The 27,921-nt window shown below is 39.6% G+C and overlaps 2 protein-coding genes and 2 pseudogenes across 2 annotated transcripts; all 4 read right to left on the reverse strand.

The window, feature by feature from the left end:
- Window positions 1-12,917: 12,917 nt before the first annotated feature.
- Window positions 12,918-13,956, reverse strand: LOC140942140 (melanocyte-stimulating hormone receptor-like; annotated as a pseudogene).
- Window positions 13,957-17,714: 3,758 nt separating this feature from the next.
- On the reverse strand, window positions 17,715-18,653 carry LOC140942141 (prolactin-releasing peptide receptor-like). The gene has a single exon (XM_073391114.1). It carries the CDS (start codon window positions 18,651-18,653, stop codon window positions 17,715-17,717), a length of 939 nt encoding a protein of 312 aa, XP_073247215.1.
- Window positions 18,654-22,318: 3,665 nt separating this feature from the next.
- LOC140942142 (trace amine-associated receptor 9-like) lies at window positions 22,319-23,276 on the reverse strand (annotated as a pseudogene).
- A 3,664-nt stretch (window positions 23,277-26,940) lies between these two features.
- On the reverse strand, window positions 26,941-27,879 carry LOC140942143 (melanocyte-stimulating hormone receptor-like). Its single transcript, XM_073391115.1, has one exon. The coding sequence runs from the start codon at window positions 27,877-27,879 to the stop codon at window positions 26,941-26,943; it is 939 nt and encodes a 312-aa protein (XP_073247216.1).
- Window positions 27,880-27,921: the final 42 nt, after the last annotated feature.

Raw genomic sequence — 27,921 nt, forward strand, 5'->3', positions numbered from 1 at the left:
AGACATCAAGCCCTTCAATTGTGTCACCTGGGAGGGGGCTGATTCGAGACAGTGCGTCAGCCAGTGGAACATTCTTTCCTGGCACATACTTTATTTCCGCATCATACTTTTGAATCCTAAGCATCATTCTTGCGATGCGTGGCGGAGAGGACGAGAGATGTTTCCTGAAAATCGCCTCTAACGGCTTGTGGTCTGTCTCAACAATGACGTGTCGGCCATATGCATAGTAGTGAAACTTCTCGAGGCCATGTACAATAGCAAGCATTTCTCTTTCAATGTTTGAATAACGGGTTTCAGTTGCAGTGAGGAGCTTGCTTCTGTATTCAATAGGGCCTTTGTCTTGAAAGAGAGTCGCACCAAGACCACGCATGGATGCATCAACTTGGATGGTGACTGGCTTTGTACTGTCGAAGTACTGGAGTGAGCTGGTGGAAGTGACTGCCTTTTTGATCTTGTCGACGGCTGACTGGTGTTCTGGGCCCCACTGGAAGTCGCTGCTCTTCTTTGTCAGTTCCCAGAGGTTAGCTGATAGGGAAGCTAGGTTGGGTACAAAACGACTGAGGAACTGTACCATGCCGAGAAAGGTTTGTAGGTCAGCAGGGCTCGCTGAGGGGTCCATGTTGGTGATTGCTTTCGTCTTCTGTGGGTCTGGGCGAAGGCCGCGGTCACTGATGATATTTCCAAAGAAGGGTATCTCAGTGCACCTTATCTTACACTTGTCTGGATTGAAGCGGAGGCCAGTTTCGCGTGCTCGTTCCATAACTGCTCTTAAGTTTGCATCATGCTCACTCTGGTCACGCCCATAGATAACTATGTCGTCGGCGATACCCGTGACGCCTGGGAGATCGCCGAATGCCTCGTCTACTTTTTTCTGGAAGATGTCCTGGGCACAGATGAGGCCGAATGGGAGCCGCAGGAACCTGTACCGCCCATGAGGTGAGTTGAAGGTGGTGCACAAGGAGCTCTCGTGGTCGAGTTGGATGTTCCAGTAACCACTGCGGGCGTCAACAATAGAGAAGTATTTGGCGCCACTTAACCGTGGTAAGACCTCGTCGAGCGTGGGGGTGCGGTGATGTGGCCGCTTGATAGCGCGGTTGAGGTCCTTAGGGTCTAGGCACAGCCGAAGTGTGCCATTGCTCTTTGTAACGCAGACCAATGAATTAACCCAGTCAGTGGGTTCGTCTACTTTGGTGATGATGCCCTGCTGGACAAGGGCGTCAAGTTCCCTTTTTAGTGGTTCACGCAGTGCCTCGGGTACTCGCCGTGGGGGGTGGATGACGGGTGGAACCGTAGGGTCCAAGGTAATGTGGAACTCCCCTTGAAAACAGCCAACGCCCCTAAAACAGTCTTTGTACTGGATGAGTAGCTCTTTCTTTGCATCGGCATCGCCAGGGGGTTTCTGTGTGGGCTTTGTTGCCTCTGGCGAGGTGGCAGTGGTGAGGCTGTAGTTGAGCGTGACGAGTTTCATATCCCTGCAGGTAGGGAGGCCGAGGATCGTTGGCCCAGTAGTGTTCACCACGTGAAAAGGGTACGGCTTGGAGTGGCCGTTGTGTGATAAGTTAAGTTCGCAAGTTCCATAGTGCTGTATAGTGTGGCCACCGAAGGCAGTAATTGTTGTGTTAGAAGGACACAAACCGAGAGGTGCACCATCTGGGCTGTATGCTGACTGCGGATACAGCTGTTTGTACGTGTCGACAGGGATGACATTGCCTTCGGCTCCTGTATCGATTTTGCACAGTAGGGGCATGGTGCGCTGACCTGCGTTCACTTCTAGCTGTAATAAGGCCTGAGTGTCCCCTTCGACAACACTGTCGATATGCAGGGAGTGAAAATACAGTTGCGGGGTATCTAGCGTGTGTGGAACATCGATATTCTGTACTGTTGGATAGTCGGTGTTGGGCTCAGTGGTGTCTATGGCATGTACACCTTGTTGTGGCCTGTGCTGTTTACCCCTGGATGTCTCATAACTGGTTTTGGCCCTTGGGCGGGAACGACAAACAGATCTCCAGTGGCCAAGCTTGCCGCAGGCATCACATTTTGTTCCATATGCTGGGCACGATCTACGGGGTGGATCGTGGAAGGTGCCACAATTTCCACACTTTTTACCTTGGGTACCCTGTGCTGGTGGTGTGCTCATGTTGGGTGCCCTGTATCGTGTGTTCCGGCCATGTTGTTGTCTCAGAGCATCGACTGTGGTGATTTGGCCGCCTCTGATGTCCTGTAATTGAGTACTCGTGGCTTCCTGGGTTCTTGCGATGCCCACGGCTTTGTTAAGTGTCAGAGTGGCATCGTACTCGAGGAGTTTTGATTGAACGCGCGGGTTGTTCGATCCGAAGATGAGAGCGTCGATGATGTGTTCGTCGGGGTTCGTGTACTTGCACTCGTTTACTAAAATTCGTACTTTCTTGAGGAATGAATCGACTGATTCACCAGTTTCCTGCTTCAGGGTGCGGAGTTTGTAGCGTGCAAGCCTAAAGTTGCTTCTCGGCGCCACGAAATCCTCGAACTTTTCCCAGTATGTGCTGAGCTGTTTCTTTTCATCGGCTGTTAGCGACCACGTGGAAACTAGCTCGATTCCTTCTTCGCCTGACCATATTAAGAGGTAGCTGACTTGCTCTTCCTCGCTTTTTTCCTTTTAGCGGACCAGTGAAATAAAGCTGACAGAGGCTTTTGAATTTCTTAAAGGCTTGTGGCGCGTCGGTTGAGGACCAATCCATTCGTGGGATGGGTAGTCCGGCGAGCTCTGCCATATTAATGCTTGCTTGCCACGTAGTGTTTTGTATCGGACGGGTGTAGCGACGAACGGGGACAAATGCTGGATAGGCCGTGGACGGAGACAACGAACTAACTGGTTTCGGGGTTGTTATCCCACTTCTGACACCATGTTGTGGTTCGCATCAGCAACGTTGCAAGATTTTTATTTATGAATCAAGCATGCCGAAGGACATGACATGTGCGCGCATGCGCAAGTACATTGAGTTGCGTGACAAACTATGACACTAAACGTAAAAGAAAAAAGCTCACAGGGCCAAGAAAGGTCGAGCAAAGTTGTCTCGGTATTTCTTCAGTCTAACTGACCGAACTATGATGACCCAGGTGTTATGTCACAGTTGAAACTTAAACTCACTTTTTAGGTCTTATGTTGGCGGCGCATTGACATCGCAGTAATTTGAAGGAAATTCCAATAACTCAAGATTTTTTAAAGTTTAATATAAGCTTGAGTCATCACTCTTTCCCAGAAATTAAGCGACATATATTGGCCTAATTGCAATAGCGTTGTCACAGTTAAATCAGCTAAAAGGAACTGAAATTAAAAATGCAAAAAACAAATCGAAATTAATTAGGCTTACCGTAAAACCACTAAATATGGTGAATTTATTTTTAACATACGCATACTGTCTTCGCCTCCATGCCTCCAAAACGCCTGTTTGGCTTTTTCTATTTTTATTTCTCCTTTGCCTTTTTAAATTTTTCTAAGACAAATTCATTGCAATCAGGTGTATATGCGCTAAGTACTGACTACGCGTATGGTTAAGATGGCTGGAAAAGGATATCCACATGTTTACAACAATAATAGCTCTCAATTAGGGCAGGGGCGGATCTAGGGGGAGGGTGCAGGGTGTTGAAGTAGAGCAAGAGACGAGTGCACCCCCTCCTAAAAAAAATCCTGGATCCGCCCCTGTAGGGTAAAGGGAAACTGCACGAAAACGTCATGACCATTACAGGTGTACTGTCGCAATTTGTAATAATCATCGCACTTTGTAATACCTGTCGCCATTTTGTAATAAATCCATCGCACTTTGTAATACCTGTCGTAATTTGTAATAAACCGTGTCGCACTTTGTAATAAAAAAGCTGTCGCAATTTGTAATAACAGGCCATCGCACTTTGTAATAAACTAAGCTGTCGCAATTTGTAATAATTCCATCGCACTTTGTAATAATTTTTTGAGAGTGATTCAACTTACTTCGTCAACATTAATATAACGCCAAAATATGCATGGTACTTCATAAACAAAGATGGAGATGACGTCTGCTAGCACGTAACAACTCCGTTCATTCAAACCATTTAACTTTATTCACAGTTTTCTTTAAATTAATGTTGATTAGTTATCTGACTTACGAAAGGCTCTATTCTTAAACTTTGCTATTGTACTAGGTGGTTTGCATTCGATGGTTACCCGGCGGGTGTACTTCCTTATATGGCCAATACGGGGATGTACCTCTGGACAGAGCTAGACACACTAGACACAAACGAGCCATTATTAAAAAGCATTAAATTTCCGCAAATCGTAACATCCATCCTGCGTCATTCGAATAAGGACACCAGGAAAGCTCAAGCTTTTCTGCTAGATCTTATAACAGGTTGACACAACACGTGCTGCACCGTCCTTGTCTAACGCGCAATCTTAAAGAAGTAATAGTGGCTTCCATATCTTGGCTAACTTAATCAAACGAGGCCTCAAGATTCAAAATGTTTACTGCAAATAAACAAAAAACGTCACCAGTGGCAAACCGTCGAACCACAACAGAAACATAAACACAAAATCCAAAAAGTCGCTGGCCAATACCTTCGTATGTATCTGTTTTTATAAAACTTACTTGGGGTCTTACACTGAGCCGGCTGGCCATTTGGTCCATTATTCTCACTTGATTTGGTCCCATATAGGAACAAAAGGAGTACTCATTCCATCATAAAACAATTTTTTTCTATATGGGGTCCTCTAAAAGTTTCAAACAAAAACAAAAGAGATGAGTTTTATTTTGTTCTTTAAAGTTGTAGTCAGGGTTTAGCAAAAACAATGTAGTGTTTCAAGCTGCCTGTTGAAACTAACTCACTGTCGATTTTAATGAGTTTTTAGTAGTAAAGGAAGTTAAAAACAGTAGGTAAACACATCAAACTTTGTGGGCTGCGGTAATTTTGTTGTCTGTTATGGATGTGAGATAATGACCTTTGTAAATTCTTCTTATTTCAATTTTTATCAACTTTTTCCACAAAACTTTGAGGAAAAAACTGAATTAATTCTGTTTCTAGTCGTACCACACGAGGAAAAAGGATTCAAAAAAGTTGTCTAGTTTTTCAAATAAACATTAGTCGAACTATAATGAGCCAGGTGAAACTGACCTACGGGCCATTTTAAGAATTTTCCTAGCTGAGCGTAATGACCGAATTCAGATGGCTGGATAAAGAAACTTGGCAAGAGCCTTTAAAGGTCAAATGAACCAAAAAATTGACATATTTTCTTTTGTCGCTTTACCTTCACCAAGCACTAAAAAGAACCATCCTAAGTGAGAATTGGGTAAAGATTATTCTTCTCAAGCCTTTATAGAAAGATAAAAGATCAAAATCCGAGCATTTCCGAAAACTTCACGAAAACGTTTCTGAAATGGCCGCGTGATAGACTGGAGACTACGTGACGTCAATGTTGGTCTTTCAGGGCGGAAAAACGTTCTGCGCAAGCTTCTGCGCATCCCTTATCGCCTGTGTTTGTTTGTCTAGTTCTGTGAGAGTTCTGACTGAGACTGAATGAAATACACGAGGTGGTTTGCTCCTTGTGAAGGCTTTTTTTTTGTGTTTGTTGTTTTTGTTGTTTTTTCGTCACTTGAAAATTACTTTGGATTCAGAACAACCAATGTTAGAGTAAAAACAGATCTTCCGTCAGTCTGAAGAGGAATAAAACGTTTTGAACATATTTCCAAAGAGGTTTGTGTTTTTCTGATAATTGTGCATTCGATTTGCAGAACCAGCTTTATCCTTGTCTTATGTCAAAGAACCGTAATGCTAACGCTTGCGCGTGAACAAACTTGAGCGCTTAAAACTTCCTCGGAACTTTAGAAGGCCAGCAAGCTTACTCGAGAAGAAAAGACTACTTCGATCATTTTTCTGTTGCTCAAGTAATTGTAGTCAGAGTTTTTTTCCTTGAGTTTTTTCAGTTTTAATTACATAGTTTTGTTCTCTTTCTGTCCGCAAATTTTCCTTTCTCTCGCTGTGAAGTAGCGGAGAACGACAACTGCCGGCAGTGACTCCAAAACAATCGACTCTTTGCCCGTAAACAATTGCTGGAGCTGGATTTGACTGAAGCGAGCAAAACGAATCCTTATGTGCAGTTTTCTGTATTTTCTAATGATTCAGTTTGCTGAGTTTAATTTGCTTGAATGAAGACCCTCGCATGGACCAGTTATTACTAAAAAGAAGTAGCTAATTAGTTAATTAGTTGTGTGCGATGAAGTTACACCTGTGGTGCAACGAGCCATGATGTTTTGGGGTTCGAGACAATCAATAGAGCTCATCAGTCATTCAGTGAAAATTTTAATTTATCCAACTTTAAATTACACAGTCAGTTGATGGAGCCACCCTTCTCCTTCTCTTGTGTATTAAGGCTTTGACTCAACCACGAATTCGGTGGATTTTGATTTCAAGGAAAAACATTCCTCTCCTCCATCTTTGTGAAACTTGACAAACAGGTTCCTTTCCACGTTTACATTCATTTGATGAGCTTTTCAAGTCTCAGCCACGTGACTCATTTTGCCTCGTAACGGTCAAAACTTGTCACTGAAAATGGGGAGTACTTAGTCAAACCGTATTCGCCTTATTTTATCGTTTTACCATGGCTCCTAGTAAGGGCTTTAGAATGCCGCCTTTTAAATCATGTCCATGTGCTATCGGAAACCGTCAATTAAGTGAAACAGCTCACGTGACTTAACAAATCTACTAATAACTGATAAGGCATAGAATGAATTCCGCATAAAAAGGCGGAATCGTGTTGACGGTCTTAAGGCCATTTTGACAACAAAAAGTTTCGAATTTTTAATATACAAATGTACGCCATTTGAAGGAACACGTAAAATATTAATTCTTCTCAGTCCCACGACTAAAACGAACTTATTCTTACGAGCTGCAAGCGTAATATCTCAAAACTTTGCTGAGGGTCTTCTATAATAAAAAATCCAAACCTTAACACACTTGAGTTCTGTGTGGGCCTACAAGAAAGTATAGACTGAGTACAGACGCCCCTCCCCTAAAAAAAATAGGGAGGAGAGATAGATTTGTTTTTTAAAAGAGAGTAGGGGTCGGCTGTACACAGGCTAGGACCTACTGGACATGGCTTCTTCCTGCTCAGTGTAACGGAGAACGATGTCCTCCGACGAATTTTACGGGCATCGAAAGCTGGTAAATTCGATGAAAAGCCGGCCTCTGGACAGATCAAAAGGATATTCGCCTCTGTTGATGAAACCCGCCTATCTACTCTTTAGTCAATTGGCCGCACTTATTCCATCTCGTTCAATTCGTCAAATGTTGGGAATTTTTTCTGGAGGTGAATTCTTAAACACTGTATTGTATCGAAATTCAGGAAAACAAAAAGAAAGTCGTTTTTCTTGTGTTCACGTCCTCCAAAAAAGTGAAATAAGTAACTTTCACGTCGTAGTCGTGCAACGACGGCAAAGAAATATGTACAAAAAAACGTGATGAACGTACAAAGTTGTTGTATTACTAAATATAAATCAACATCCTATTCCATCCTATTTGTTTCTTTGTTACCTGTTTATTCATAAGGCCATTTACACTTCATGCCACTAAATAAAAACTATAACATCTTTAAACCAGCAGGAACAATATACGTTTCCCTTGAAAAAACAGTTCATATGCCTTGTTTCTTAAAATAAGCTTACAATACAATACATTACAGTTAACTGCAAAATATCAGAGCAGGAATCAACAGATGGAAAGCGTAGAAAACCGCTAACTCGATCGACAGAAAAGTTGCCTTAATGTTACTTTTACAGCTTGCCTTACTTCTCTGATCTTCCAACAGTACAACAACGGGTTTGATGATGAGTTCGAATACAGTAAAGTAGCCGTAAATTCAGCTGAGCACGGTAAATGGATAAAGACATCCCTCTCTGAGGTTGCAAAACTACTACTATAACATACGGCAGATAACAAATAACCAATGTTCCCTGCACCCACAGTGCACTGTACACTGCCTTTCTGTATCGAGCTATGTTCAATGGGATTGCTTGGCTCGGTTGACCTTGAGCAACATGGTTTTGAACATGAATTTGGTTATGACGCAGAGTAAAGAAAATTTTAGTGTAAGCGACGGTTGTGGTGACTAGACACAAAGCTGCAACTTTGTATTGAAACCATGAAGTTATACGACGATTCATAAAGACAGTAGATGCACCGACGATGGACAAAATCCAAAAACAAGTCACAGTTATACATGTTCTTCTATAAGTTACAACTTGTCTGTATCTGAGCCCCAGCATCAAGGCGAGAAGTCTGTCCACGCTTATTGCAGTCATTGTTAATAAAGACACTACACACAAAGTTAAACCTGAGAAACTTGCTGCCCAATCTGCGTAATAGCAAATATCCCATCTTTCGTTAACAACAGAAGTAAAGTAAGTCACAAGCAAAGGCTCTGCAATGATACCAACGCAGAGATCAGTTATCGCTAGGTTACGATATAGGAGTTTGGACGGCGGATGAAGTGAAGTTTCCTTGTGCAGAGCAACTAGGATTAGAGTGTTCCCCAGAAATGCAGTGACGGAAAAAAAAAATATTTAGAGCTGAAAGGAATATAAGTTCGCCATCTACACCTTTGATAAATTCTGCCGAGCAGAACAGTACTTGGACAGTTTTATGGTTTTCGTCTTCAGTAAAATTTTCCAGGGCCATTTTCCTCTTCGGCGCAATGACCTGCAAGTGACAGTTTTATTTATATATACACTGTTATAACTTTGGGTGAGAGCTGATATCATTTCGACATCTCTACAATCAAGACTATTTACCTAAACGGGCTGTATACGTTAATTTATCTCGTATTAATAAATAACGATCGGAAGTAACTTATAGAGTCATAAACGTGCAAAAACTATATTAACTAAACGTAAAAGAAAAAAGCTCTAAGGGCCAAGAAAGGTCGAGCAAAGTTGTCTCGGTACTTCTTCAATCTAAGCTATGTTTAATTTTTTTGTAATTTTTATAATTTTTTTTAAGGAAGTCTTGACAGTCGGCAAACACATCAAACAGTGTGGGCTGCGGTAATTTTGTTGTCTGTTACGGATGTGCGATAATGACCTTTGTCAATTCTTCTTGTTTTAATTTTTATCAACTTTTTCCACAAAAGTTTGAGGAAAAAAATTAATTATGTTTTTAGTCGTACCACACGAGGAAAACGGATTCAGCAAGGTTGTATAGTTTTTCATACAGTCAAACATTAGTCGAACTGTAATGAGCCAGGTGTAACTGACTTACGAGCCATTTTAACGACTTTTTAGGTCTTAATATGTTGTCGGTGCAACAAGTCTGTATGACGTTTTCTTCATTAACGTCGCTGTAAGTTCCAGCAATTCGGCCAATTCAACACATTAAGCTGCACTCTAATATGCTTGAGTCACCAGAATTTTCCTAGCAGAGCGTAATACATGTGTGAGCTATTAACCGAATATACCATTCTTAAGAAAAGGGTACCCCTTTCGTATACTTTCTATTGACAAATGGTACCCCTTTCACATACCAAGTTTAGAACTTTGCATCCCTTTTAACTGCTGTAAATCCACGGTATTTTAAATAGGAATCAATCACAAAAATAGAACGTTATCTCTGGACTTTGAGCCATAAAATTCATCTGTTAGGCCTTTTGGGCCCCTTTCACACACCCAAATGACAGATGTCCCTACCCTTTTATGTACTTCAACGAGTAAAATCCGTACCCTTTCGTATACCTGAAGCCTGAAAAATTTACCCCTTTCCTGCGGAGCCTCCCCGTATAGGCTATTATAGGGAGTACCCCCCAACCCCCCGGGCCCGCAAGTGAGTGTTCTATAATACACTTTAATTTGGGTGAAAGCAGATACTGTATCAATTTGTCATCTTTCAAGTAACGGCAACTATTTGCCTACACGGGAAAGTTACATTATAATTCCCTTTGTATATTGTCTATTTGTCGCGTCAGTTTTACAATTATTCTTCAGCAACAATTTACAAAAAGCATAAACATGAAAAAATAAATTAAAGGAAAGCTCGCAGGGCTAAAAAAGGTTGAGCAAAGTTGTCTCGGTGCTTTTTCAATCTAACTGACCGAACTATGATGAGCCAGGTGTTATGTCACAAGTGAAACTAATAAACTCGCGGATGATTTAAATTAAACTTTTTAGGTCTTATGTTGGCGGCACATTGACAACGTGAGATCGCAGTAATTTCAAGGAAACTCCAATAACTCAAGATTTTTTAAAGTTTAATGTAAGCTTGAGCCATCAATCCTTCCCAATTAAATTTTTCTAAGAAAACGTTTATTGCAATTAGGTGTATATGCTTGAGGAACTCACCACGTGTATTAAATTGGCTGGAAAAAGATACCCACATGTTTACAATACTAGGACGCAATAAGGGTAACTTTTAATTTTGGGTCCGTTATGATAAAAAGAAAACGGACGAAAACATCATGAACATCTTAGTGCAAGCAAACACATATATCACTCTTACATAAAATGCGGGATAAATGAGGAGGAAAAACATTCCTTTATCTTTAAAGTTAAATGTTATTAGCCAAGATTAGGTATTGTCGCTGCTAATTCTTCAAACTGTAAAGCGTCACGATCTTGTTTTTAACGAAAACAAAAGGGCTGAGTTTAATTTTGTTCTTTGAAGTTGTCACAAGGGGAAGAGATGTTTAGCAAAAGTTGAGACGTTTTTTAAGCGGACGCTAACTTTACTTTTACCACTGGCAGCCTGGTGAAACTAATGCAGTCAACGATGATTTTAATGAGTTTTCATTAAAGGAAGTCTTAACAGCAGTCGGCAAACGCGTCAAACTGTGTCTGCTGCAGTAAGTCTGTTATTATATCATAAGATGTAACATGAATAACACTCGTTTCTTATATATTACGGTCATGTTAATTCCCGCCGATATTAACTCCTGGTATTTTAATCCTGTGTCCACCCACTCCCCTCCCCCCCCCCCCCCCCCCGCAAACACACACACACATACACCCACACACAACCCTTCAACTTCAAAACCTTTCACGCTATGAGCACCAAACTTAGCGACTTTTCCTAAAAATTATCTAAGAACCTTTTAAACTCGTCGTGACGTGTCTGTCTGGATAGGACGTTACCATGGCAGCGAAGTATTGGCAGCTAGGTTTTTCAAAATTTGCATTTTTTTTCTTAAAAATAGGTATTTAATATTCTATATTTTCACCAATTGGTTTCATTATCTTAATTGTCAGAGAGCTAATTAGCTAAACGCACGCTGTTGTAAAAGTTCTTAATCCTTTTTGTTTTATAACTGTTTATAACCACACCTTTTAACGAAAAACAAGCGGGCATAAACTCTCTTATGAACCTGCAACGAGACAGAAAACTATTAGAGGTCTCGTGCAATTAGATGATCGACATACAGTACAATGGCCCACGTTTGATTTATTAAAATTCTAACATGACTTCGAGGCTTTCTTGTCATTTTTCTATATTTGGTTTGGTGTTCTTTGCGCTCAAATCTCTTCTGGGAATTGCGGGACAATGGAGTCGGAAACGGGAAAAAAAAACTGAAATAAAAACTGCAGTTTTGACCCTTAAGCCTCGGAGTCTCAGAGTCATATTAGAATTTTAAAATATTGAACGTGGGCTTTTGTTCACTCTTTAAAAAAATACAAACTATTACTGCCCACCTGCCTATCTCTTACACAAGGGTACCGGAGGGGCTATAGCCTTTACAGGTGTTCAGATTTTGGGACGACGACATGAGGCTATAGAAGAGGATCGTATAGATCCAAAAAATGATCCACTGTAAACAAAGACCTTCTAATGCTTGCTAGCGTTTTCAAATACACTCAGTTTTGTTAAGAAAAATGCAAATGTTAGTGACTGTGTAATTAATGCTCAGGAAATTAGTTATTAAATAGGGTGATCCTTCATCTCAAATTAAACATTTTTTTAAAGAAAGTAATTGCCTCATATTACATTTTGAAAAAAAAAGCGGTTTTTGGGCCTCAATTATTTTTACTTTACTGATCAGAAGTTTTGAAGGATGTCTCAATTTTTATGGCAGCTTAGTACCGATATAAGCCGTGGGCAAGAGAGGTGTACTTCCTTTGATGGGGGATGCCCTCGAAGCATTTTCATCTCCGTTTAGACCCGTAAATAAACAACTGAGGAAGCTAGAAGGCAGCATTCGATTATACCGACTGTTAAGGCCTTTACCCGGGAGGGGGATGTAAGGGTTTGCGGTGATGCGATTTGCGGAAATTGTTATTTTTAAGTTCCGGTATTGCCGCGTTTTACAAAACCAAGCGGTTTGCGGTATTTAGAAATTGTTGGGTAATTCCAGTCCGGTTTTCCGTTTTCTTGTGTTCTTCTGTGCGGTGTTTATACGTATTTCTGTGCGGTGTTGCGGTGTTAGCACCTTCCTCAAGCTTACCCCACCCATTCACGAAAAATGAGCGCGCGACCAACCGAATACTGATTGTAAAGAAAAAAACCCGCCCGTCTTTAGTCAATTGGTTGCACTTATTCCGTCTCGTTCTATTCGTACAAATGTTGGCAATTTTTCCAAGGGTGAATTCTTAAACACTGTATCGAAAATTCAGGAAAAGAAAAAGGAAGTCGCTTTCCTTTGTTCACGTCCTCCAAAAAACGTGATCAATAAGGCACTTTCACGTCGTAGTCGTGCAACAACGGCAGAGGAATGTACAAAAAAGTGTGATGAATGAACAAAGTTGTTGTGTCGCTAATACTGAGCATATTGACCGGCATCCTAGTCGTTTCTTTGCTATCTATTTATTCGTAAGGCCGTTTACACTTTTCATACCACTAAATAACAACCATAACATCTTTAAACCAGCAGAAATAATATACGTTTCCCTTGAACAAACAGCTGATACGCCTTATCGTAAGCTGCTTACCCTGACTCACAATATATTTACAGTTAAATGTGTTAAATGCAGTTAATTTCACCTTCAAAGCAAGTTTTAAATATAGCACGAATCAACGGATGAAAAGCTTAGAAAACTAACTCGATCGACAGAAGAGTTGCCTTAGTGTTTCTTTTACACCTTGCCTTACTTCTCTGATCTTCCAGCAGTACAGCAAGGGGTTTAATGACGAGTTTAAGAGAACCATGCTACCTGTGAATTTCCTGGCAAGGTAGATCGATAAAGGCATCCCTCTCTGAGGTGTCAAAAAGATCGCTATAGTATATGGAAGATAACAAATACCCAATGTTCCCTGCACCCACAGTGCACTGTACACCGCCTTTCTGTATCGAGCTATGTTCAGTGGAATTGCTTGGCTCGGTTGTCCTTGAGCAGCATGGCTCTGAACATGAATTTGGTTATGACGCAGAGTAACGAAAATTTTTGCGTAAGCGAAGATTGTGGTGACCAGACACAAAACTGAAACTATGTATTGATACCATGAAGTTATACGACGATTTAAAAAGAGAGTAGACGCACCGACGATGGACAAAATCCAAAAACCAGTCACAGTTATACATGTTCTTCTATAAGTTACAACTTGTCTGTATCTGAGCCCTAGCAACAAGGCGATAAGTCTGTCCACGCTTATTGCAGTCATTGTTAATAAAGACACTATACACAAACTAAGAGCTTAGTAAAGTACTGCCCACTCTGCGTAATAGCAAATATCCCATCTTTCGTTCACAACAGAAGTAAAGTAAGTCACATACAAAGGTTCTGCAATGACACCAACACAGAGATCAGTTATCGCTAGGTTACGATACAGGAGTTTGGACGGCGGATGAAGTGAAGTTTCCTTGTGCAGAGCAACTAGGATAAGAGTGTTCCCCAGAAATGCAGTGACGGAAAGAAAAATATTCAGAGCTGAAAGGAATATAAGCTCGCTCTCTACTTCTCTGACAAATTCAGCCGAGCAGAACAGTTCTTGGACAGTTTTATGGTTTTCGTCTTCAGTAAAATTTTTCAGGGCCATTTTCCTCTTCGGCGAAATGACCTGCAAGTGAGAGTTTCATTCATACGCACTATTTTAATTTGGATGAAAGCTGATATTATGTCGATTTCTCTGCAGTCAAAACTATTTACCTAAACGGGTTATATACGTTAATTTGTCGAGTATTCATTAATAAATAATGATCCGAAGTAATTTATAGAGTCATAAACGTGCAAAAACTATTAACTAAACGTAAAAGAAAAAAGCTCTCAGGGCCGAGAAAAGTCGAGCAAAGTTGTCTCGGTACTTTTTCAATCTAACTGATCGAACTATCATAAGCCAGGTGTCATGTCACAAGTGAAACCTAAACTCACGGATGATTTTAATACATTTTTAGGTCTCTTGTTGGCGGTGCATTGGCAAGTTAACATCGCAGTAATTTGAAGGAAATTCCAATAACTCAAGTTTAATATAAGCTTGAGCCATCACTCCTTCCCAGAAATTAAGCGACATATATTCGCCTAATTAGCGTTGTCACAGTTAAATCAGCTAAAAGGAAGTGAAATTAAAAATGCAAAAAAACAAATAGAAATTGATTAGCCTTACCGTTAAACCACTATAATGGTGAATTTATTTTCAACATACACGTGCTGTCTTCGCTTCTATGCCCTCAAAACGCCTATTTGGCTTTTTCTATTTTCATTTCCCCTTTACCATTTTTCTGAGACATGTTCAGTGCAATCAGGTCTATTGCGTTACTTACGGACTACGCGTATGGTTAAGATGGCTGGAAAAAATATCCAACTGACTGACGATTCTAATGACTTTTCAGTAGTAAAGGAAGTGTTGACAGTCAGCAAACACATCAAACTGTGTGGGATGCGGTAATTTTGGTGTCTGTTATGGATGTACTGATGTGCAATGGTGACCTTTGTCAATTCTTCTTGTTTCAATTTTTATCAGCTTATTCTACAAAACTTTGAGGAAAAAAAATAATTCTGTTTTTAGTCGTACCACACGAGGAAAAAGGATACAGCAAAGTTGTCTAGTTTTTCAAACAAACATTAGTCGAACTATAATGAGCCAGGTGAAACTGACTTACGGACCATTTTAATGACGTTTTAGGTATATGTTGTCGGTGAGACAAGTCTGCATGACGTTTTCTTCATTAATATCGCTGTAAGTAATTCGGCCAATTCAACACAAGCTGCATGCAAATATGCTTGAGTCATCAGAATTTCCCTAGCAGAGCACAATACATGTGAGTTATTAACCGAATTCAGATGACTGGAAAAAGAAACTTGGAAAGGGTCTTTAATTATTAAACAATTAAATTGCTAATTCGTGCGCGGCCAGCTTTGACAGACGTTTGCAAAGAGTTTTCTTGTAGAAAGGAAGTCTTAACAGTCCAAAGATGCCAAACTGGTTTGTTTATAATTTTTGGGCCGGTTGAGATAGGTTTCGATTGAGTGAGCCCCATAACTATCAATAATAATTAGGTATAAAATAAAGATATCCACTCTAACTTGCAACTAAGAAAAATTTTCTTCAGAATAGTTTTGATTATAGCTCATGTCTTTTTTTAAACTTAGCCTGCTTAGCATCCGTGATCATTTTAAACACCTGACTACTTCTTATGTTAATATATGTTTTATAGCCCAGTATATAAAAATTCACGACACATATAGATTCTTGTTATTCGTGTTTTTAATTTTCTTTTCCCTAGATTTCTTGCCAACAGCTCATCCGTTAAAAAAGCAAAATAGCAATATCCATAAGCACACACGTTTCGTTAAAGTGAACGAAACCCCATAACTATCAATTATGCTTGGGTATAAAATAATGATATTCACTATGGCAACAATATTTTCCTACTAATTTTGATTATCACCTCAATTTGTCTTCTTTTAACAAAGCGGCCCTAGCCATTTTAAACACCTTTTTGCTTTTTATGTTAATATACGTTTTTAGTCCAGCAAATAAATTCTCGACACACAGATTCTTGTTATTCGTACTTTTGATTTTCTTCCAACAACTCATGGAGGAAGCGAAATATCGACTGTTTGTTGTTGTTGTTGTTTTTTTTCAACTGCTTATTTATAAGAATTTATTATTGCTTTTTGTAGCCCCAGACGAAGGATAGTATTGTCTACCCAAAATATCGGGCAATTAAATTACCCTATCTTTTGGCTGCCAGCTTGCATTTGATTTTACGTTTTATTCTCATTACTGATCCTGATCTACACCAAGATCCGGCTTTACTTTGTGGTCGTTTGTCCAAGTATTTAACAGTTAGTACTTACCGATAAAGTTCTTGTACCCCCATCATAATAAAGCTAGGTTTTTTGGGTATATTCAGGGGCACCCAACGACAATTTTCGGAAAATATCTGTTCGGAAGACGATTTGAGATCTACAATTTTCGGAACATTGTTTCCAAAATTTCTTGCTTGTCTGCCTTTCTAGGATTTTAGAGCATCTAAAAAATGGTATAATTGATCATTTTTAAAGGATTTTTCGCCTAAAAAGGCCACCTAGAATTTTCGGGAGCCTTTTTTCTAGCTGAAATTTTCGAACAGGTAAGTTTTGATCCCTATAATTTTCGGATCACTAGACTTTCAGCTAGGAAATCCGAACAGATAAAAAATTTTAAGGGGGTAAAAATATACCTATGTCTACCGTTTAAATACTAAAATAGGTTCAACAATGCTTTGTTTAAGTGGTTTTGAACTATATTCTTGTTGGGTGCCCCTGTATATTACATAGTACGATGGTGGCACTTTCTTGCAAAACATTTAAATGCGGTCGCGTGGATTTGCTTTCACGCCAAAAGGAAACATTTTTCGTAAACAAAAACGAATGCCCTCTGACACATGCTACAGTTTTTCTTTTGTGACCGTGTTTGGCCAAAATGTAAAATGTTATTGTGTAGTCAATACCCACAGTAGTTTACTAAGGCACAACTATCTTGCCCCACCCCCAAAGCCAGAGAAAAGCGCCCTGGAGACGAGGTTGCCATGTCCAGCGTCTTCCTAGGCGTTCTCGGTCAATGCATTTCGGTGACGTAGGCCCCGCGGATTAATGAACCTGGGGACTAGGCAATCGCATAACCTCGAGGGACTCAGGGGAGGGTAACCCGTAGGTGTTAATCATTAAGCAAATGTTTTTAGGCAATGTTAATATGTGCCCTTTCAGTATCTTTCATTTGCATCCTAATGTTACTTATTTGTAAGTTTACACCAAGAAAGAACAGATAGAAATTTAGTAGGGATGAAATTAAGAGATTTTTGGAATTGGAAACAATGAAGAAGAAGAGACAAAGGAAAGGAGCCCTTAAACAATATTTCTTTATTAGCTCTTTATTCGTAAATGAACAAGCTCTTGCGTGTTGTTTACACTTCATGTCACTAAACAATAAAGATAACACCTTTGGATTTTTAGACCAAGAATAATATACTTCCTCTACAGAACAGGTGACATGCCGTCATAAAATATGCTTGCAGTATAATATACTTACAGTTAAAAATCGCTTAATATCAACCAGGATTCAAGTAGAGTTAAGAGCTGGCAAGAGAGAGCTGGAATTAGAAGCTCAGAAAACTAACTCGATCAACAGGAGAGTTGCCTTAACGTTTCTTTTACAGCTTGTCTTATTTCTCTGACCTTCCAACAGTACAGCAACAATAAAATGCAATACAATACATTTACAGTGATAACGTTAACTGCGTTAAATCCAGATAATTTTACCTTGAAAGCAAGTTTTAAATAGAGCACGAATCACCGGATGGAAACCGTAAAAAACTAACTCGATCTACAGAAGACTTGTCTTAATGTTTCTTTTACAGCTTGCCTTACTTCTCTGATTTTCCAACAGTACAGCAACGGGTTTAATGACGAGTTTAAGAGAACCATGCTAACTGTGAAATTCCTGGCAAGGTAAATCGATAAAGGCATCCCTCTCCGAGGTGTCAAAAAGACGGCTATGTTATATGGAAGATAACAAATACCCAATGTTCCTTGCACCCACAGTGCACTGTACACTGCCTTTCTGTATCGAGCTATGTTCAATGGGATTGGTTGGCTCGGTTGTCCTTGAGCAACATGGTTCTGAACACGAATTTGATTTTGACGCAGAGAGAGAAAAATTTTTGTGTAAGCGAACATTGTGGTCATTAGACAAAGAGCTACAAAGATGGGTTGAAACCATAAAGTTATAAGAGTATTCCAAAGGGTTGTAGATGCTCCTACAATGGACAAAATCCAAAAACCAGTTACAGCTATATGTGTTCGTTTCAAAGTTACAGCTTGTCTGTATCTGTGCCCGAGCAACAAGGCGAGAAGTCTGTCCACGCTTATAGCGGTCAGTGTCAATAAAGACACATAACACAAAGTAGAACCTGAGAAAAATAGTACCAGCCTCGTGTAGTGGCAAATATCCCATCTTCGGTTCACAACAGAAGTCCAATAAGTCACAAACAAAGGCTCTGTAACTATACCAACACAGAGATCAGTTATCGCCAGGTTACGATACAGGAGTTTGGACGGCGGATGAAGCGAAGTTTCCTTGTGTAGGGCAACTAGGATCAGAGTGTTCCCCAGAAATGCTGCAATGGACAGGAAAACGTTTAGAGCTGAGAGGAAGATAAGTTCGCCATCTACACCTCTGAATAGTTCAGCCGAGCAGTACAGTTCAGCGACTTTTTTCTGATTTTCATCTTCGGTGAAATTTGTCAGTGCCATACTACTCCTCTGAGACGCAATGACCTACAATTGAGTGTTTTATATAAATACTCAGAATCTTAATTTGGGTGAAAGGAGATACAGAGTATCAATTTGTTATCTTTCAAGTCACGGCAACTATTTGACTAAACGGGCATCGGCATTGTAATTCCCTTTTTCATTTTGCCGCATCAGTTTCAGAATTATTGGTCAGAAACAATTTGCAAAAAGCATTAACATACAAAAAAGGGTCTTCAGTCTAACTGACCGAACTATGATGAGCCAGGTGTTATGTCACAGGTGAAACCTAAACTCGCCGTTGATTTAAATAACTTTTTTTGTTGGCGGCGCATTACATGGCAACGTGACATATCGCAGTAATTTCAAGGAAATTCCAATAACTCAAGATTTTTTAAGGTTTAATGTAAGCTTTAGCCACCACTCCTTCCCAATTAAATTTTTCTAAGACAACGTTATTGTAATTAGGTATATTTGCTTTACGTACTGACCACGCATGTTAAAATGGCTGAAAAAAGATATCCACATGTTTAAAACAATTGAGACTCAATTAGGGTAACGCTTAATTTTGGGTCCGTTTTGATGAAAGGGAAAACGTACGAAAACATCATGAACATCTTAGGGGAAGCAAACCCTTCATTTATATATCACTCTTATATAAAATGCGGGATGTCAATGAGGAAGAATAACATTCCTTCATCTTTAAAGTTAAATGTAATTAGCCAAGGCTAGGTATTGACGCTGCTAATTCTTCAATCTGTAAAGCATCACGATCCTGTTTCTAACGAAAACAAAACAGAGCTGAGTTTAATTTTGTTAATTTTGGTGTCTGTTATTAGTCTTATTATATCATAAGATGTAACATGAATAACACTCGTTTCTTATATATTACGGGTATGTTAATTCCCGCCGATATTAATACCTGGTATTTTAACCCTGTTCAGACCTAAGGGGTCTTTGGAGAAAATAGGTATTTAATATTCTATTTTCACCAATTGGTTGCATTATCTTGTCAGAGAGCTAATCAGGTAAACGCACGCTGTTTTTAATTAAAAGTTCTTAATCTTTCTTATGTTTCATAACTGTTTATAACCACCCCTTTTAACAAAAACAAGCAGGTCTTATGAACCTGCAACGAGACAGAAAACTATTAGAGGTCTCGTGCAATTAGATGATCGACATACAGTACAATGGCCCACGTGCGATATATTAAAATTCTAACATGACTTCGAGGCTTTCTGGTCATTTTTCTATATTTGGTTTGGTGTTCTTTGTGCTCAAATCTCTTCCGGGAATTGCGGGACAATGGAGTCGTAAAAAAACCTGCAGTTTTGGAGTGTCGGAGTCTCGGAGTTTTGGAGTCTCGGAGTCTCGGAGTCTCGGAGGCTCGGAGTCATGTTAGAATTTTAATATATCGAACGTGGGCTTTTGTTCACTCTTAAAAAAACGAACTATTACCGCCCACCTGCCTATCTCTTAGAGAGGGTAACCTGTTTTAATAACTAATTTCCTGAGCATTAATTACACAGTCATTAACATTTGCATTTTTCCTGACAAAACTGAGTGTCTTAGAAAACGTTAGCAAGCATTAGAAGGCCTTTGTTTACAGTGGATCATTTTTTGGATCTTTACGAACCTCTTCTAGCCTCATGTCGTCGTCCCAATATCTGAACACCTAAACAGGCTATAACCCCTCCGGTGACCCTTCATCTTAAATTAAGCATTTTTCAAAAGAAGTAATTGCCTCATATTACATTTTGAAAAAAAAGCGGTTTTTGCGCCTCAATTATTTCTACTTCACTGATCAGAAGTTTTGACGGATGTCTCAATTTTTATAGCAGCTCAGTTCCGGTATAAGCCGCGGGGAAGAGTGTACTTAATCGTTTGATGGGAGAGGCTTCATCAAAAAGGGATACTTTTTTCAGGCTTAAGCTATTAGCCAACGTTGCAGCCGGCCCACGCAATAAAACTTGACCATTGGTAAAGTCAACACAGGAGGTGTAGAATGTCTTGCGTCTTTAATTGAGACTGAAATTTAAATACTTAATTATTCTCAGATCGTCATTTATGGGGCTTTTCAAGAAAAAAAAAAAATTAAAAAAAATTAGTCTTGAGCGATGAAGTTATTCGACAAGGCCTAGCTTTTAGCACTCCAACACCTGTGGTGCAACGAGCCATGTTTTGGGGTTCGAGACAATCATTAGAGCTCATCAGTCATTCAGCGAAAATTTTAATTCATCCAGCTTTAAATGACATAGATTTCTTTTTGTTTTCCTATTAAGAGATATGAAACGTCAGTTGATACAGCCGCCCTTCGCCTTCTCTTGTGTATTAAGGCTTTTTGACTCAACCACGAATTCGGTGGATTTTGATTTCAAGGCCGAAACATTCTTCTCCTCCATCTTTGTGAAACTTGGCAAACAGGTTCCTTTCCACGTTTACATTCATTTGATGAGCTTTTCAAGTCTCAGTCACGTGACTCATTTTGCCTCGTAACGGTCAAAACTTGTCACTGAAAATGGGGAGTACTGAGTCAAACTGTATTTGCCTTATTTTATCGTTTTACTATGGATCCTAGTAAGGGCCTTAGAATGCCGCCTTTTAATAATGTCCATGTGCTATCGGAAACCGTCAATTAAGTAAAACAGGTCACGTGACTTAACAAATATATTAATGACTGATAAGGCATAGAATGAATTCCTCTTTAAAAGGCGGAAACGTGTTGAGAACGGTATTAAGGCCATTTTGGCATTCGAAAAGTTTCGAATTTTTAATATACAAATGTACCCCGTTGGAAGGCACGTCAAATGTTAATTTTTCTCAGTTCCACGACTGAAACAAACTTATTCTTACGAGCTGCAAGCGTGATATCTTAAAACTTTGCTGGGGGTTCTCTATAATAAAAAATCCAAACCTTAACACACTTGAGTTCTGTTTGGGCCTAGTAGAAAGTATAGCCTGAGTACAGACGCCCCTCCCCTAGGGAGAGAGAGATTTGTTTTTTAAAAGAGAGCAGGGGTCGGCTGTACACAGGCTAGGACCTACTGGACATGGCTTCTTCCTGCTCAGTGTACCGGAGAACAATGTCCTCCGACGAATTTTACGGGTATCTAAAGCTGGGAAATTCGATGAAAGGCCGGCCTCTGGACATATTCAAAACGGTACAGAAGTACTATGAGAAATTTTATATTCGCCTCTGTTCATGAAACCTGCCCATCTACTCTTTAGTCAATTGGCCACACTTATTCTATCTCGTTCAATATCCGGAAAAATGTTAGTAATTTTTTCTGGAGGTGAATTCTTAAACACTGTATTGTATCGAAATTCACGAAAACAAGAAGAAAGTCGTTCACATCCTCCAAAAAAGTGACTACGTCGTAGTCGTGCAACGACTGCAAAGAAATATGTACAAAAAAGCGTGATGAACGTGCAAAGTTGTTGTATTACTAAATATAAACATATTGACCTCCTATTTGTTTCTTTGCTCTCTATTTATTCGTAAGGCCATTTACACTTCATGCCACTAAATAACAACCATAACATCTTTAAACCAGCAGGAACAATATAAGTTTCCCTTAAAAAAACAGCTGATATGCCTTGTTTCTTAAAATAAGCTTACAATACAATACATAACAGTTAACTGCTAAATATCAGTGCAGGGATCAACAGATGGAAAGCGTAGAAAACTAACTCGATCGACAGAAAAGTTTCCTTAATGTTTCTTTTACAGCTTGCCTCACCTCTCTGATCTTCCAACAGTACAACAACGGGTTTAAAGACGAGTTTAAGTAAAATATGGTAACTGCAAATTCCTCAGCAATATAAGTAGAAACAGGTATCCCTCTCTGAGGGTGCAAAGCTACTACTATAATATACGGCAGACAACAAACAACCAAAGTTCCTTGCACCCACAGTGCACCGTACACTGCCTTTCTGTATCGAGCTATGTTCAGAGGAATTGCTTGGCTCGTTTGTTCTTGAGCAGCATGGTTCTGAACATGAATTTGGTTATGACGCAGAGTACAGAAAATTTTAGTGTAAGCGAAGATTGCGGTGACCAGACACAAAGGAATACCTATGTATTGATAAATTGAAGTTACAAAACGATTCCAAAAGATAGAAGATGCACCGAAGATGGATAAAATCCAAAAACTAATTACAGTTATGTATGTTCGCTTCAAAGTTACAACTTGTCTGTATCTGAGCCCCAGCAACAAGGCGAGAAGTCTGTCCACGCTTATTGCAGTCAATGTTAATAAAGATACTGCACATAAAGTATAACCTGAGAAAGTTGCTGGCCAATTTGCGTAATAGCAAATATTCCCATCTTTCGTTCACAAAAGAAGTCCAATAAGTCACTTCCAAAGGTTCTGCAATAATACCAACACAGAGATCAGTTATCGCTAGGTTACGATACAGGAGTTTGGACGGCGGATGAAGTGAAGTTGCCTTGTGCAGAGCAACTAGGATCAGAGTGTTCCCCAGAAATGCAGTGACGGAAAGAAACATATTTAGAGCTGAAAGGAATATAAGCTCGCTCTCTACACCGCTGACAAATTCAGCCGAGCAGAACAGTTCTTGGACAGTTTTATGGTTTTCGTCTTCAGTAAAATTTTCCAGGGCCATTTTCCTCTTCGGCGCTGAAGAGTGTGAATGTGGAATAATGACCTTTGTCAATTCTTTATCAACTGTTTCCATAAAAGTTTGAGGAAAAAATTAATTCTGTTTTTAGTCGTACCACACGAGGAAAAAGGATTCAGCAAAGTTGTTCGTGACTAGTTTTTCAAACAGTCAAACATTAGTCGAACTATAATGAGCCAGGTGTAATTGACTTACGAGCCATTTTAATGACCTTTTAGGTCTTAATATGTTGTCGGTGCTAAAAGTCTGTATGACGTTTTCTTCATTAATATCGCTGTAAGTTCCAATAATTCGGCCAATTCAACACATTAAGCTGCATGCAAATATGCTTGAGTCATCAGAGCGTAATACATGTGTCTGAGTTATTTAAAACCGAATATACTATTTTTAAGAAAAAGGTAACCCTTTCGTATACCTTCAATAGGGAGTACCCCCCCCCCCCCCCCCGGGCCCCGCAAGTGAGTGTCAGTATACTACATTTTAATTTGGGTGAAAGCAGATACTGCATCAATTTGTCATCTTTCAAGTCACGGCAGCTATTTGCCTAAACAGGAAAGGTACATTATAATTCCCTTTGTATATTGTCTATTTGTCGCGTCAGTTTTACAATTATTGATCAGAAGCAATTTACAAAGAGCATAAACATGAAAAAATAAATTAAAAGAAAGCTCGCAGGGCTAAGAAAGGTAGAGCAAGGTTGTCTCGGTACTTTTTCAATCTAACTGACCGAACTATGATCAGCTAGGTGTTATGTCACAAGTGAAACTAATAAACTCGCGGATGATTTGAATTAAATTTTTTAGGTCTTATGCTGGCGGCGCATTGGCAACGTGAGATCACAGTAATTTCAAGGAAACTCCAATTACTCAAGATTTTTTAAAGTTTAATGTAAGCTTGAGCCATCACTCCTTTCCAATTAAATTTTTCTACTAAAACGTTTATTGCAATTAGGTGTATAATTGCCTTACGTACTGACCACGTGTGTTTAAATGGCTGGAAAAAGATACCCACATGTTTACAATAATTACGGACGCAATAAGGGTAACTTTTAATTTTGGGTCCGCTATGATGAAAAAAAGAAAACGGACGAAAACATCATGAAAATCTTAGTGCAAGCAAACCCTTCATTTATATATCACTCTTCTGTAAAATGCGGGATAAATGAGGAGGAAAAACATTTCCTCATGTTCAAAGTAATTTTTTTATTTTATTTTATCAACTTAAATGTCATTAGCCAAGGCTAGGTATTGTCGCTGCTAATTCTTCAATCTGTTAAGCATCACGATCCTGTTTCTAACAAAAACAAAACAGCTGAGTTTAATTTTGTTCTTTGAAGTTGTCACAAGGGGAAGAGATGTTTAGCAAAAGTTGAGACGTTTTTCAAGCTGACGCTAACTTTGCTTTTACCACTGCCAGCCTGGTGAAACTAACGTAGTCTCCGATGATTTTAATGAGTTTTCAGTAGTAAAGGAAGTCTTAACAGTCGGCAAACGCGTCAAACTGTGTCGGCTGCAGTAAGTTTGGTGTCTGCTATTATATATATCAAAAGATGTAACATGAATTACGGTCATGTTAATTCCCGCCGATATTAACTCCTGCTATTTTAATCCTGTGTCCATCCACCCCCCTCTCCCCCGCCCCAAACACACACACACATACACACACACACACCCATTCAACTTCAAAACCTTTCACGCTATAAGCACCAAACTTAGCGACTTTTCCTAAAAATTACCTAAGAACCTTTTAAACTCGTCGTGACGTGTCTGTCTGGACAGGACGTTACCATGGCAGCGAAGTATTGGCAGCTAGGTTTTTCAAAATTTGCATTTTTTTTCTTAAAAATAGGTATTTAATATTCTATATTTTCACCAATTGGTTTCATTATCTTAATTGTCAGAGAGCTAATTAGCTAAACGCACGCTATTTTAAAAGTTCTTAATCCTTTTTGTTTTATAACTGTTTATAACCACCCCTTTTAACAAAAATTAACAAGCGGGCATAAACTGTCTTATGAACTTGCAACGAGACAGAAAACTATTAGAGGTCTCGTGCAATGAGATGATCGATATACAGTACAATGGCCCACGTGCGATGTATTAAAATTCTAACATGACTTCGAGGCTTTCTGGTAATTTTTCTATATTTGGTTTGGTGTTCTTTGTGTTCAAATCTCTTCTGGGAATTGCGAGACAATGGAGTCGGGAACGGGAAAAAAAACTGAAATAAAAACTGCAGTTTTGACCCTTAAGCCTCGGAGTCTCAGAGTCATATTAGAATTTTAAAATATTGAACGTGGGCTTTTGTTCACTCTTAAAAAAAAAAACTATTACTGCCCACCTGCCTATCTCTTACACAAGGGTACCGGAGGGGCTATAGCCTTTACAGGTGTTCAGATTTTGGAACGACGACATGAGGCTATAGAAGAGGATCGTATAGATCCCAAAAATGATCCACTGTAAACAAAGGCCTTCAAATGCTTGCTAGCGTTTTCAAAGACACTCAGTTTTGTTAGGAAAAATGCAAATGTTAGTGACTGTGTAATTAATGCTCAGGAAATTAGTTATTAAACAGGGTGACCCTTCATCTTAAATTAAACATTTTTTTTAAAAAAAGTAATTGCCTCATATTACATTTTGAAAAAAAAGCGGTTTTTGCGCCTCAATTATTTTTACTTTACTGATCAGAAGTTTTGAAGGATTTCTCAATTTTTATGGCAGCTTAGTACCGGTATAAGCCGCGGGCAAGAGATGGGGGATGTCCTCGAAGCATTTTCATCTCCTTTTAGACCCGTAAATAACCAACTGAGGAAGCTAGAAGGCAGCATTCGATTATACCGACTGTTAGGGCCTTTACCCGGGAGGGGGATGTAAGGGTTTGCGGTGATGCGATTCGGGGAAATTGTTATTTTTAAGTTGCGGTATTGCCGTTTTACAAAACCAAGCGGTTTGCGGTATTTAGAAATTGTTAGGTAATTTCAGTCCGGTTTTCCGTTGTCTTATATTCTTCTGTGCGGTATTGCGGTATTAGCACATCCCTCAAGCTTACCCCCTCCCCTCCCCCCCCCCCCCCCCCCCACCCATCCACGAAAAATGAGAGCGCGACCAACCGAATACTGATTGTAAAGAAAAAAACCCGCCAGTCTTTAGTCAGTTGGTCGCACTTATTCCGTCTCGTTCTATTCGTACAAATGTTGGCAATTTTTTCAAGGGTGAATTCTTAAACACTGTATCCACAATTCAGTCGCTTTCCTTTGGTCACGTCCTCAAAAAAACATGATCAATAAGGCACTTTCACGTCGTAGTCGTGCAACAACGGCAGAGGAATGTACAAAAAAGTGTGATGAATGAGCAAAGTTGTTGTATCGCTAATACTGAGCATATTGACCGAAATCCTAGTCGTTTCTTTGCTATCTATTTATTCGTAAGGCCGTTTACACTTCTCATACCACTAAATAACAACCATAACATCTTTAAACCAGCAGAAATAATATACGTTTCCCTTAAACAAACAGCTGATATGCCTTATCGTAAGCGGCTTACCCTCAATCACAATATATTTACAGTTAAATGCGTTAAATGCAGTTATAATTAATTTCACCTTCAAAGCAAGTTTTAAGCACGAATCAACAGATGAAAAGCTTAGAAAACTAACTCGATCGACAGAAGAGTTGCCTTATTGTTTCTTTCACAGCTTGCCTCACTTCTCTGATCTTCCAGCTGTACAGCAAGGGGTTTAATGACGAGTTTAAGAGAACCATGCAAAATGTGAAATTCCTGGCAAGGTAGATCAATATAGGCATCCCTCTCCGAGGTGTCAAAACTACCGCTACATTATATGGAAGATAACAAATAGCCACTGTTCCCTGCACCCACAGTGCACTGTACACTGCCTTTCTGTATCGAGCTATGTTCAATCGAATTGCTTGGCTCGTTTGTCTTTGAGCAACATGGCTTTGAACATGAATTTGGTTATGACGCAGAGTAACGAAAATTTTTACATAGGCGAAGATGGTGGTGACCAGACACAAAGCAGTACCTATGTATTGATACCATGAACGTATACGACGATTCATAAAGAGAGTAGATGCACCGACGATGGAAAAAAACCAAAAACCAGTCACAGTTATACATGTTCTTCTATAAGTTACAATTTGTCTGTATCTGAGCCCCAGCAACAAGGCGAGAAGTCTGTCCACGCTTATTGCAGTCAATGTTAATAAAGACACTGTACACAAAATAAAACCTGAGTAAGTTACTGCCCAAAGTGCGTAATAGCAAATATCCCATCTTTCTTTCACAACAGAAGTCCAATAAGTCACAAACAAAGGCTCTACAATGATACCAACACAAAGATCAGTTATCGCTAGGTTGCGATACAGGAGTTTGGACGGCGGATGAAGTGAAGTTTCCTTGTGCAGAGCAACTAGGATCAGAGTGTTCCCCAGAAATGCAGTGACGGAAAAAAAGATATTTAGAGCTGAAAGGAATATAAGCTCGCCATCTACACCTCTGACAAATTCAGCCGTGCAGTACAGTTCTTGGACAGTTTTATGGTTTTCGTCTTCAGTAAAATTTTCCAGGGCCATTTTCCACTTCGGCGCAATGACCTGCAAGTGAGAGTTTTATCT

The sequence above is a fragment of the Porites lutea genome, chromosome 6, assembly GCF_958299795.1.
Source record: "Porites lutea chromosome 6, jaPorLute2.1, whole genome shotgun sequence".
NCBI lineage: Eukaryota > Metazoa > Cnidaria > Anthozoa > Scleractinia > Poritidae > Porites > Porites lutea.

What these genes read in the sequence shown, in the direction of transcription:
- LOC140942141 (XM_073391114.1), bottom strand. Translation starts at nt 18,653, where the DNA reads ATGGCACTGACAAATTTCACCGAAGATGAAAATCAGAAAAAAGTCGCT.
- LOC140942143 (XM_073391115.1), bottom strand. Translation starts at nt 27,879, where the DNA reads ATGGCCCTGGAAAATTTTACTGAAGACGAAAACCATAAAACTGTCCAA.